The sequence below is a fragment of the Tachysurus fulvidraco genome, chromosome 15 (genome assembly GCF_022655615.1).
Source record: "Tachysurus fulvidraco isolate hzauxx_2018 chromosome 15, HZAU_PFXX_2.0, whole genome shotgun sequence".
Lineage (NCBI taxonomy): Eukaryota > Metazoa > Chordata > Actinopteri > Siluriformes > Bagridae > Tachysurus > Tachysurus fulvidraco.
The window spans coordinates 4,893,914-4,906,185 of NC_062532.1; the positions used below are offsets into that span (position 1 = coordinate 4,893,914).

At 37.4% G+C, this 12,272-nt stretch overlaps 3 gene segments (V, D, J or C); all 3 read right to left on the bottom strand.

The window, feature by feature from the left end:
* Positions 1-1,972: 1,972 nt before the first annotated feature.
* On the bottom strand, positions 1,973-8,111 carry LOC113640804. The segment is given in 3 exon segments: positions 1,973-2,363; positions 7,595-7,639; positions 8,084-8,111. Coding segments are annotated over 3 exon segments (384 nt in total).
* LOC113645938 lies at positions 3,001-4,462 on the bottom strand. The segment is given in 2 exon segments: positions 3,001-4,196; positions 4,281-4,462. Coding segments are annotated over 2 exon segments (351 nt in total).
* A 532-nt stretch (positions 8,112-8,643) lies between the features above and the next one.
* Positions 8,644-9,458, bottom strand: LOC113648383. The segment is given in 2 exon segments: positions 8,644-9,202; positions 9,309-9,458. Coding segments are annotated over 2 exon segments (432 nt in total).
* Positions 9,459-12,272: the final 2,814 nt, after the last annotated feature.

Genomic DNA, 12,272 nt, shown 5'->3' on the forward strand with positions numbered 1-12,272 from the left:
TCAGTGTGGCGTGATTGGAAACTCATTCCCATAGCGTTTCGATGCAGCTCGAATTCCGAAAGGGAACGTCTCTAGGTTACAACCATAACCCTAGTTCCCTGAGGATATATTTGGGATTCTGCATGAGAACTCACCTATGAGGCTGATTAGTAGCAGGAATAAGGAGAGTGGGATCTTCATGGTGAGTGTTGATGAGACTCGATCTCTCCACTCAGCTCAGCTGCACATAAATACTGCATGGACACACAGCAGTCTGGATTTGCATCATGATGTCATGATAGAAAACATGTGGGAGTCATGATGATGTAACAGAGAGGAACTACTACTAATCCTTCAACCTACATTATCATACGTTCTTGTTAGTGATATGATTATTACAGTGTTTATCGTGTGCAGTAACATTAATAATTTTGTATTATGGTTTAAAATCTATATTACAATTATTAAAAAAATGACTAACTTTAATCTCTTTGTTCTCATTTGTGGATTATTCATTTATTAATTTACTTATTTATTCATTTTACATTTTATGAGATTTGGATAGATCAGTGTTGTGTCTTGTGTCCTGTTATTGTGAACACTGAATGAGGAGTTTTTGTACAGGGATGTTGTTTATTCCTCTCACTGTGGGGTTCACGAGCGCAGTAATACACAGCTGTGTCTTCAGTCTGCATGTTCTGTCCTCCAATTGTTATTGTGTTAGTAGAAGTGTCTCTGGAGATGCTGAACTTATTTTTCAGTTTCTCACTGTAAGCTGTACTCCCACCAGTCCAGATGATTCCAATCCACTCCAGAGCTTTTCCTGCAGGTTGTCGAATCCAAGCTGTATGATAGCTTGTAACTGAATATGAAACCTTGCACTGGATGGAGAGACTCTGGCCTGGCTGGACTGTCATGGAAGCAGGCTGAGTCAGTTCCTCACCATGCACATCTGTGGAGGAAAACACATGGTGATATCTCACACAATATATGCTGCACCTTTATTCTTCATCTAGTACATGAATGAATTTGATAAAGCACTCACAAGAAGCAGCTGCCAGCAGGAGCAGTAGAGATGTAGAGAACATGGTGTGTGTTGTTTGGACTGGAGTCTTCTCTGTTCTCCAAAGTTTAACAGACACCATCACATCATATAAATAGAGTGAGATCCAGCTCTGACACTTGGATTTGTTTATCTGCTGATGATGGGAGGAGAATGTATCTGAAATGTATTTAAATCATGAGGAGGAGATTCATCTGATGGAGAATGTGTGTGTTTATAAACTCACCTACAGTATTTTATAAACATCATGATCATAAAGAATGATTGGAGTTTTTCCTTTTTGAACTGTGTGTATTTACAGTACGAATGATAAGTAGTTCATGCTAATAAGCCTGTTATACAAGTTATAAAACACTTGTTTGTGTGATGTAATGGTCATGTTAAATAGAAAGTACACAGTATTGAATTCTATAGTAATTCAAATTCTTTAAAAATGACCTTATAACACTTTCCAGATTGATGGACAGATTCTCTAACATAACTGCTGACGTCCTTCATTCTTGCTGTTATTTTAACACACACCTGAATGCTCCAGAAAAGGAAACTGACAAAACTTCTGTTTTTACAGTATAGAGATATTATAAGTCACATATGCTAGTGATCAATTATTCAATGGCATTTTATTAGCATCACCTGGCTTCACCATACTAGCTTCATTTTTGTTAAATAAATAATGAAATGGTGTAAAATGCCATGTGTTCTTGTTCATCTGAGATTTTAATATCTAATTTGAAGACCAGCTAAAGACTAGTTTTATTATTTTATACTACTTTTTATTATATCTTAGATATATATGAGTTAACCCCAAAATTCAAGAGGGTGCACTTTCTTTTTCACATGACTGCAAATATGTTGAGAAGTAAATTAATAATCTTTTATCAGTATAAATGTCGGGACAATGTTCACAACAGTCCAGTAAAATTTCTTTCACCTCCATGAATCTGAAAATGTGGGTTTGTCATGTGTCTATAGTAAGTCTGTGTTTTTGTACTGATGTCTAAGGGGAAGTATCACTGTGGTTGACGGGCGCAGTAATAAACTGCAGTGTCTTCTGTCCTCATGCTGTTCATCTGCAGATACACCTGCTTCTTACTGTCGTCTCTGGAGATGGTGAAGCGGCCCTTAACAGCACTGGAGTAATATAGGTCACTACTACTGTAGATGCTTGCAAGCCATTCTAGCCCTTTTCCAGGCGCCTGTCTGATCCAAGCCAAGTAATGGCTACTAATGTCTAATCCAGAGGCTGTGCAGGTCAGTTTATGAGACTGATCAGGTTTGATGATCACTGGATCAGACTCGATCAGTGTCTGACTGCAGGAATCTGCAAGAACACACAAACATAGGTGTTAAAGTAAAAAAAAACTAAGAAAAATAGAAAAATGTTAAATCGTGTCTCTATATGAAATAAATAATACTAACATTGAATGAAGATTACTAGAGTAAAGTAACACAAAACTCTGCCTAGTCCCATCTCAAAGAATTAAAATGGTTCCTGCTGCTGTAAATGAACACAAACTGCTGCTATGTTGTTGGGCTGAATGTTTCAGCATAAATGGTTCAAACACAGGATTTGGTTTGCATGACACACCCATTAGAGATATAAAAACATCATGTGTTTCAGACAAAACATTGCTGTGTTGAGTGCAGCTCTGCAGCTGTTAATCACACTCACACCCGGTTTCATCTCCATATCAATTTAATGTGGAAAATAATTCAGCTGTTTGTTATTATTAATAATGATATGAATGTGTTGTGATGTAATTAACACTTTCCTGAACTGCATTGAACATTATAATCAAACCGTGTAACCGAACATGATGTTCATTCTGGTATAGGCTGAAACCCTCTAGATTAGGGGTGTCAATCTCATTTTAGTCTGGGGGCCGCATACAGCTTAATCTGATCTCAAGTGGTGCCAGACCAGTAATCTCATAGCAAAATTACATAGAACTATTTATTTAAGTGCATTGTGCATAAAAACTGAACACAGTTATTGTACAATAGTGCAAAACATTTAGTCACAGGTTTGTGGAACTTAAAAACACTGTCCTGCATGTTAACATAAATCAAACTTCAAAATACAGAAATTGTTTAAAATCCAATTTCCAATTCCTGGAAGCAATTCTAAATACATGAATTGACTCCACACACATAAAATCTCAAGTGGCAGCTGTTTTAAAAAGAAAATCTTTGTCATCTTTTATTCTGCACAAGTGCATCAATATCAGGCATTATGTCCTGAGTAGCAGCCAGAATCCCATTTTAGTGCTTATGTGTGAGCTTTGAGTTCAGCTTCTTTTATTAACGTTCATTAGTGAAAAAACTTGCTCATAAAGGTAGGTAGTCCCAAACATGCACAACATTTTTGCATCCAGTGCTTTTAATTTAGGATAGCTTGGCAGGAGATACTGATAAAATGTGTCCAAGCCCACAGAGGCAAATTTATCCTTCAATTTTACATCACACTGCAAATCAATTATTTCACGTTGCATGTCAACGGGCACACCGGAAGCTCTGACTGTGAATGGTGAGCGAAAAACTGCGAATTCTGTCTCGAGTTTGCTAAAGACCTAAAATCAGTTCTCAAACTCCCTCAGCAACCCTGAAAGCTTGTATTTGTACTGTCTCACGTCAGGATTAACGCTTGCTAATGATTATTATTATTATTAATATCAATAACTGCTAGAAGAGATTGTTATAAAGAGGAAGACCTGAGTGCTGAGTGTGAATAGATGATGTTTATAATAAAAGGTCTCTGGGGTGCAGCTTCCTGCTGAGGGAAAATTTACAGCTCACGATGACGTGCTTGTGTAAGTTTTTGTACAGCTCTGGAGTCTGTTGTGTCAATGTGTCTCTCGTGCACAGTAATAAACTGCCGTGTCTTCAGCTTTCAGACTTTTCACTTCTAGGTACAGCAAGTTTTTGTTGGTGTCTTTACTGATGGAGAACTGGCCCTGTAGAGACTGAGTGAATATTGTGCCAGTGCCAGTGTCAATGCGCCCGATCCACTCCAGTCCTTGTCCTGGTTTCTGATGGATCCAGTGCATCCTGTAGCTGCCCATTGAGAATCCGGAGACAGTACAGGACAGAGTGACCGACTCTCCAGGTCTCTTCACCACAGACTCAGAGGAAGTCAGGGACTGTCCATAAGAATCTGGAAGAGAAGAATAGAACTCAGTAATGTTATCTTATACTGATTATAATGCTAATAATCTTCACATAAAAAACATAAACTTACATGAAATGAGTAGCAATAAAATACACTGTCCTAAAATCATCCTTCTCTGAGTTCTGCTTCACCCAGGTTTAAAGTGTATGGGAGTGTTATCTCTCACAGAGCTCACTGGAAACTAGAGCAGCCAAGAACATGCTGTTTATACACCACTCTATTTGAATATGGAGCGTCCATGACCACTATGGAGGTGTTCAACCCACAACCACACGCTGCTCACAGGATAGATGAGTGGATGATAAGGTACTATGTAAATCTCTACAACAGAATGTTTCTCTATCAGAAAGGGAACCAAATCGAATCATTTTTAGAAGACACCTCACTTATCTAAGGAACACATTAGGAAACCTAAATGTAGGAATGTTTACGTGGTGATGGTTTATTTCACACAGACGGCTTTCTCCTGCTCCTGTATTGAGAAGGAGTTAAGCTCAGTGACAGAAAGTAAGGAATAAAACACTTGGGAAGGTTTTGTTACAGAAAAATAATCAAGAATGAATCAAAGCAGAGTTTCTGTTATCATCACAACATGAAGTCTTTTATTCATCACCATTTACAATTGTTCTTTTTTCTTATTATATATTTATAGTTATGTTTAATCTTGTGTTAGGGCCAGAAAAACATGTTATTTCCTGTTATCGTGTTCATTATTACAGCTAGAAACAGTCCTTCCCTCAACACTTGTCCGGATACTGATGAAAAAGTACAAACTTTTCTGTCCTGAAGACTTTCTCTTGCTGAAAATAAAGTCACAGCTTTAACCCTGATCTCGCTCTGACACTGGAGACTCCTTCCAACAACACGAAATAAACATTCTCTTTACAGGAATCTTATCAAAAATCTTAACAGAAATCTTATATCTTATCTTATCAAATCATATCAACCACTGCAGAGAGTCTAATCTTCTATTTAAATGTTCTCAAACAATTTATAATTCATTGTATTCCTAATTGTTTGAGAAGTTTTTAAATGCTGTATAAATCTTGTTAGTGAACACCGTTCCACCTGTGGAACACTACCGCTAGGGGCTGAAGCTGCATAATTTCATTGTAACTTTTAAGCATTAAATCCTCTAAAAACACGAAAAAACTTATGTTTCTAGTAAAGTTTATACTCTCAATATTTTTTAAGCCCACGCACAAAGCATAATATGATTCATAGCCGTCATACTCTTAGAAAATTTTTTTTGGAGAAAACTGACCTAGGTGGCGCTAGACCAGTTTTTCCTTACCTTTAGACGCATCCCTTTCTTCACTGGGGTAATATATTCCAAAACAAATATTCCACAAAAATCCACACAGGTCCAAGGAACTGAAATCTGTAAGCCTTTTAATCCAAAACGCTCTGGTCGCGCCGCAAATATTCCGAAAAATTGGAAACAGTGGTGCGCCACCATCATTGTTTCGGCTCTTACTTCTCATTGGGGTATTCAAAAATTCTAAATCTACGTCATATTTATAGCCCAGGGCGTAACGAATCAAACAAGCCCTCACTTGAGCCAATCGGTGCTTGTATTGCAGAGATAGACGGCTGGGAAGCCAATGATGTCATGACATAATTTTTGGGAACCCTCCCATGACTGACAATTACTCCTTCCAATAGCAATGAAATTGGCCGGGACCTTTACAGCGCTTTAGCCAATAAGGAGACGATTCTAACGGTATGCCACGACCCGCCTCTCTAATGCTGGCTTCTGCGCGAAAATCGTGCGCGATGGGTTTATTGCGCAATCCTCGACCTTTTCACACTCTCACAGCTCAGGGTGTCAGGTTACAGGCCTCTTTACACAACAGAATAGTAGAGAGATAGGCTGTGCTTGTTTTTGGCCATTTAAACTGAGCATGCAGTCTTTTAATTCAAAGTTATACAGTAAACAAGAAACACATGACCGGATGGACATGTCCGTAGAAAAATAGTTTTATTGAAGCCATTTTTTTTTGGTGAAAGCCAAGACATGTGGCTATGACCCTCAGGTGTTAAATGTTACTTAACATGTTCCAGAGAAATAAGATAAATTAAAAACCTCAGGCGAAAATCAAAATTTTCCATTCTAGCCTCTGTAACTCTGTGTCAGTAAGGCCTAGAATCAATCTTGTATCTTGACACTTGTATCTGAAACTAGAGAATCTCTTCTTTCCAATGAGACCAGGCTCACCCCTGTGTGTTAAAGTATGTGGGAGCTGTACCACTTTTTGTTTTGTATACAATTTCGTCGATCGTTCGTGTGCATGAACAGGATAAAGTGTTTGGAATGTAGGGATTAGTTACTCAGTAAAATGTAGTTATTTAATTAAAGATGTGAATTGTGATGAGGTTTTTGTGCAGCACTGCAGCTTGTTGTGTCACTGTGTGTTACACGAGCGCAGTAATACACAGCTGTGTCTTCAGTCTGCATGTTCTGTCCTCTCAGTGTCACCGTGCTGCTGGAGGCATCTTTAGAAATACTGAACTTGCTTTTAAGAGACTCTTTATGATTCGTGCTTCCACCCCCCCAAATGTGGTTTATCCATTCCAGAGTTTTCCCTGCAGATTGTCGAATCCAAGCTGTGGCGTAGCTGTTATCAGTAACTGAGTAACCGGATACTTTACAGCTGAGAATTAAAGAATCTCCAGGCTTTAACATCACTGAGGTGTCCTGAGTGAGCTCTACTGCACATTCCAAAATGAAAGTGTGTAGGAAAGTCACACTGTTGTGTGTGTTGTGTTATATGTTTACTGGAAGAATTAAAAAATGTATTAATTAATCTTACATCAGAGTGAATGTCCAGACAATGTTCAGAACAGTCCAGTAAAAGTCAACAAGTGGTAACATGTAAGTCAGAGACACTGTAAACATTTTGGTTCTTTCACCTCCATGAATCTAGAAATGGGGTTTGTCATGTGTCTATAGCAAGTCTGTGTTTTTGTATTGATGTCTAAGGAGAAGTACCACTGTGTGTGACGGGCGCAGTAATAAACTGCAGTGTCTTCTGTCCTCATGCTGTTCATCTGCAGATACACCTGCATCTTACTGTTGTCTCTGGAGATGGTGAAGCGGCCTTGAACAGCACTGGAATAATATATGCTACCACTATCATATCTTATATATGCAACCCATTCCAGTGCTTTTCCAGGTGCCTGTCGGATCCAATGCATGCTGTAGCTACTAAAGGTAAATCCTGAGGCTGTGCAGGTCAGTTTATGAGATTGATCAGGTTTGATGATCGCTGGATCAGACTCGATCAGTGTCTGACTGTAGGAATCTGAAACAGAAGAATATTCTAAGGTAGGAATTGATGTTAAAAAATATTTTTTTTAATTATGTAATAAATAATACTAACATTGAATGAAGATTGCTAGAGTAAAGTAACACAAAACTCTGCCTAGTCCCATCTCAAAGAATTAAAATGATTCCTGCTGCTGTAAATGAACACAAACTGCTGCTATGTTGTTGGGCTGAATGTTTCAGCATAAATGGTTCAAACACAGGATTTGGTTTGCATGACACACCCACTAGAGATATAAAAACATCATGTGTTTCAGACAAAACATTGCTGTGTTGAGTGGAGCTCTGCAGCTGTTAATCACACTCACACCCCGTTTCATCTCCATATCAATTTAATGTGGAAAATAATTCAGCTGTTTGTTATTATTATTATTATTATTATTATTATTATTATTATTATTATTATTATTATTATTATTATTATTATTATTTCATTTTATTTTATTTTTTATTTTTTTGCTGCACAAAAACCTCTTATTAATAATGATATGAATGTGTTGTGATGTAATTAACACTTTCCTGAACTACACTGAACACTGTAAACAAACCGTGTAGCCGAACATGAAGTTCATTCTGGTATAGGCTGAAACCCTCTAGAGGCTTTATCTGACGAATCCAGAGAGAAAGAGCTGAGAAGATTCTAGATCAGGTGTTTTTAAATCCTAAAGAAGATTTGTGATCTCTAGTAAGCAGAAGCTTTTATAATCAAATGTCTAAAATAATCTGCTTCAAGAAATGAAATCAGAGTGAAGCAGGTGACTCGTCTTCTCTAAATTGCCCCTCAGTGTGAATGAGTGTGTGAATGTGTAACATGACCAGAATGTACGCTCAGTGTTCCTGGGATGGACTCTGGAGCCTGCACTCTGACCCAATAAAACACTTCCTAATGATGACCGAGTGACTGAATACATTACCCTGATTATTGTCACGTGATATTGAATGATTATATGATTAGTTACAGTATATATATCCTTACACCTCTAATTCCAGTAGTTTTGTTCTCTATTAATAAGAGCACAGACATTTGTTCTCTTCTGGACTCCTGAACACATAAAACCTGCAGACGCAGACGGGGAAAATGAGCTGCAGTTTATTTACAGAGTCATTTAAAGAACCGGAATATGAACATGTCTGAATCTGAACTTCGGGTGAGCAAGAGGATGTTTTTGTATTATAACAGGGTGAATTTGCATAAACACACTTCAGCTGTTAGGTTTCATAGTTTTATGAATCCTTCTTGAAAATAAGCAGCTGCTGCCCCCTACAGGTGATTTTTAATTCCAGGAGTTTGTAGCCTCGACAGACTCTGTGTTTCTAAATTCAGCACTGCAGCTTGTTGTGTCACTGTGTGTTACACGAGCGCAGTAATACACAGCTGTGTCTTCAGTCTGCATGTTCTGTCCTCTCAGTGTCACCGTGCTGCTGGAGGCATCTTTGGAAATACTGAACTTGCTTTTTAGAGACTCTTTATAACGTATGGTTCCACCCCCCCAAATGTGGTTTATCCATTCCAGAGTTTTCCCTGCAGGTTGTCGGATCCAAGCTGTGGCGTAGCTGCCATCAGTAACTGAGTAACCGGATACTTTACAGCTGAGGATTAAAGAATCTCCAGGCTTTAACATCACTGAGGTGTCCTGAGTGAGCTCTACTGCACATTCCACATCTGAAAAAAAGACATGTCACAATTCCAGTCAAAAATCTATGTACAGTAGGTTATAACTGCAGGCATTTACTAGCAGCTCTGAGATCATTAGTGAAGTGAAACTCACAGGATGAAGCTGCCAGCAGCAGCAGAACTGGAAGGAACATCATATAACTAAAAGCAGTGCTAAACTCTCCAGAGCCCACAGTGACCGTGGCTGATATTTCTCTATATGTAGCTGTAAGGGGAACATTTTACATATTCATTTGCATATTGTTATGCTGGTCCTCTACAGGTGTCAATAATCACAGTGAAAAATGTTCCCTGGTGTTTAAATTAGTTTGTATCCATTAAACACTGAATCTGTGTTACATTTAGTATGTAAATGACTTTCATCCTCTGATTTTAAACTGTTTCCATAGTTCTCACTCTGTCACACTGTGAAACTTTTCTACTGACTGGATCTCATTACACAGACGCCTGATAGTGTGTAGGAAAGTCACACTGTTCTGTGTTGTGTTATATTTTGACTGGAGACATCAGAGTAAATGTCCAGACAATGTTCACAACAGTCCAGTATAAGTCAGCTGTCACGACGCGGGGTAAGGAAGCGGACCCAAACGCAGGATAGCAAAACAAACAGGGTTCAATAACAAAAGAAACACTAAACATGACACGGACTAAAGACAGAACAGGACAACAGTAGATTCCGCGCTGCCATCGGCAACGCAGCACACTTAAATACAAAAGACAATCAGATACAATTAGGAACGGGTGTGGAAACAGGGAGGAACAGACGAGGGCAGGGCAGACATGTGACGAGGAACATAAACAAACAAGTGCATGTGGCCAAAGTCCTGAGTTATGACATCAGCAGGGGGTAACACGTAAGTCAGAGACACTATAAACATTTTGGTTCTGTCACCTCCATGAATATGAAAATGTGGGTTTGTCATGTGACTGTAACAAAACTGGATTTAACTTTGGTAGCTACTTGATGGCAGACTTTTCAATAAAACACTGTCATTTTCCCAAACCAGAAATCTTAAAGTCTCAATGAAAGAAACAATGAATACAAATTAAAATTAGTAAATGTAATGCTTCAGGATCCTGGCCTTTTGAACATTGATACGTGCAAGATCTTAATCAATCAAATGTTTAATCAGGTTTTTTTTATATATAAAAGTATACAATAATTAATTTCACACTTGAATTTCCATTCAATCTGCAAGAACCCACAAAGATAGAAAAAGCTTCCTGTTAGACTAAAGGTGTGTTTCATGCTGTCAGCTTCATCACTGCTCTTTACTCATTACACCTGGTGTCTTTTTAGTCCATCACTGTGGATCATTGTAACATCCAGAAAAACATTCTGCTCTACTTATTGCAGACAAATAAATATGACACTACCAACTGCATAAGGTGAACACTTTCTAAAAACACACTTACAAATTTGCAGTCTGTGAATATTATTCCTCGCAAATAATAAGTACATCATTTTCCTGTGTACATCAGTTCAGCTGTTAGCAGCACTTTTCTTATGCATGTAAAGTAATAGTGATGATACTGAGAGCTTACACATTACAGAGGACACACAAAGAATTCAACATTATGAAGCCCAGTAAAAAGTGTTTAATAGTGAAAGGAATCACAATATACAGATTTATCATTTCCTACAAATATGTAAAAGTCAATCCCACTGGAAAATGAACAATGATTTACTGGACTGCAGGATAGTAATCTGGTCATGATCAATCTAAATCATAATTCAATTATATTGTGATGTAGAGATGACAGGGTTTATTCAGTACACTCTAAAAAACGATTTGTTGGCTGAACAACCATTACTTCTAAAAATAAATAAACTAAACACAAATAACAAAGTAATTTTAACTTTTCAACCTCTACTTAGCATATATACGTTTGCATTAAGATAATTCTGTTCCCGCCCTGGTCCGCGTAATATTAGGTCATTTTAGTATATACAATCTTTTACTGAAAAGGTCTATGTTAGTGTAAGGCGTGGGGGTTTAACTGTTCATGGGTTGATTTCAATAAAGACGATGGACTTGAAATATTACCGGCTAATAACTTTTATTGAGCAGACAGTTAGAACTGGAACAAACAAAAAACCTCACTTCGCGCCCGAACACACCCCTCCTCTTCGAGGACTCAACATAAAAATAAAAGTCCTTGATAGAAAATAACGTAAAACAATGAAACCGATAAAATACTATGAACATTAAACAAGCAACCTCACATTAGTAAGACACTGCAATGTCTAGCCTATTCATACTAAGTATAAAACTGTTTTTTTCTCCTTCTAGTTCAGAGCAAGAAAGTGTTGCAAAGGGGGCAGCATGAAGGAAGTGTTGTGTTGGAAGTGAACTTTCATTTGTTAATGTGACACATTTGTTGTACATTCATGATGTGTGGTTTTAGGCTTCACCATTGCATTGCAGCCTGTTTCAAAAAATAAAGTGAAATGCTTTATTTTGTTTGATTTGCATGTGTAATTTATTTTAGTGAAGTGACATATGGTGACCCATACCTGTACTAGGAATTTGTGCTCTGTGTTTAACCCATTAAAGCAGCAGTGCAATATGCAGTGCAATAGCTGATAATCTACAATAAGTTAAAATTTTACATTGGTTCAACTCAATTAATTGTCTTTTTTTAACATAAATGAGCTTAAATTTTAAGATAACTTGCAATTACTTAGTAGATTCTATCATGTTACATATATTTTTAAATAAACAATGTTGTGTGTACCCAAAAATTTAAGTACATATAACAACGGTTTTCTTGTTAATTTTAAGTAATTTTTTTTCCAAGTTGGGTTTACTTAAAAAGTGTGATGCAAAAATGGTGCATACATATTTTAAGTATATCCAACACATAATTTTTTACAGTGTAGATTTAAAAAGTACACATTTAACATATAATTGTAGTTTAGGTTTTAGCACTACAATCTCGTCAAATCAAATGACAAACCATTAACTGATGTTGTCTTCTCTCTCCTCTGAGAAACTCAGAAGCTGAAACATTGAAGTAAGACATTATTTCTGCCACTAACTGTTTCTGTATTGGA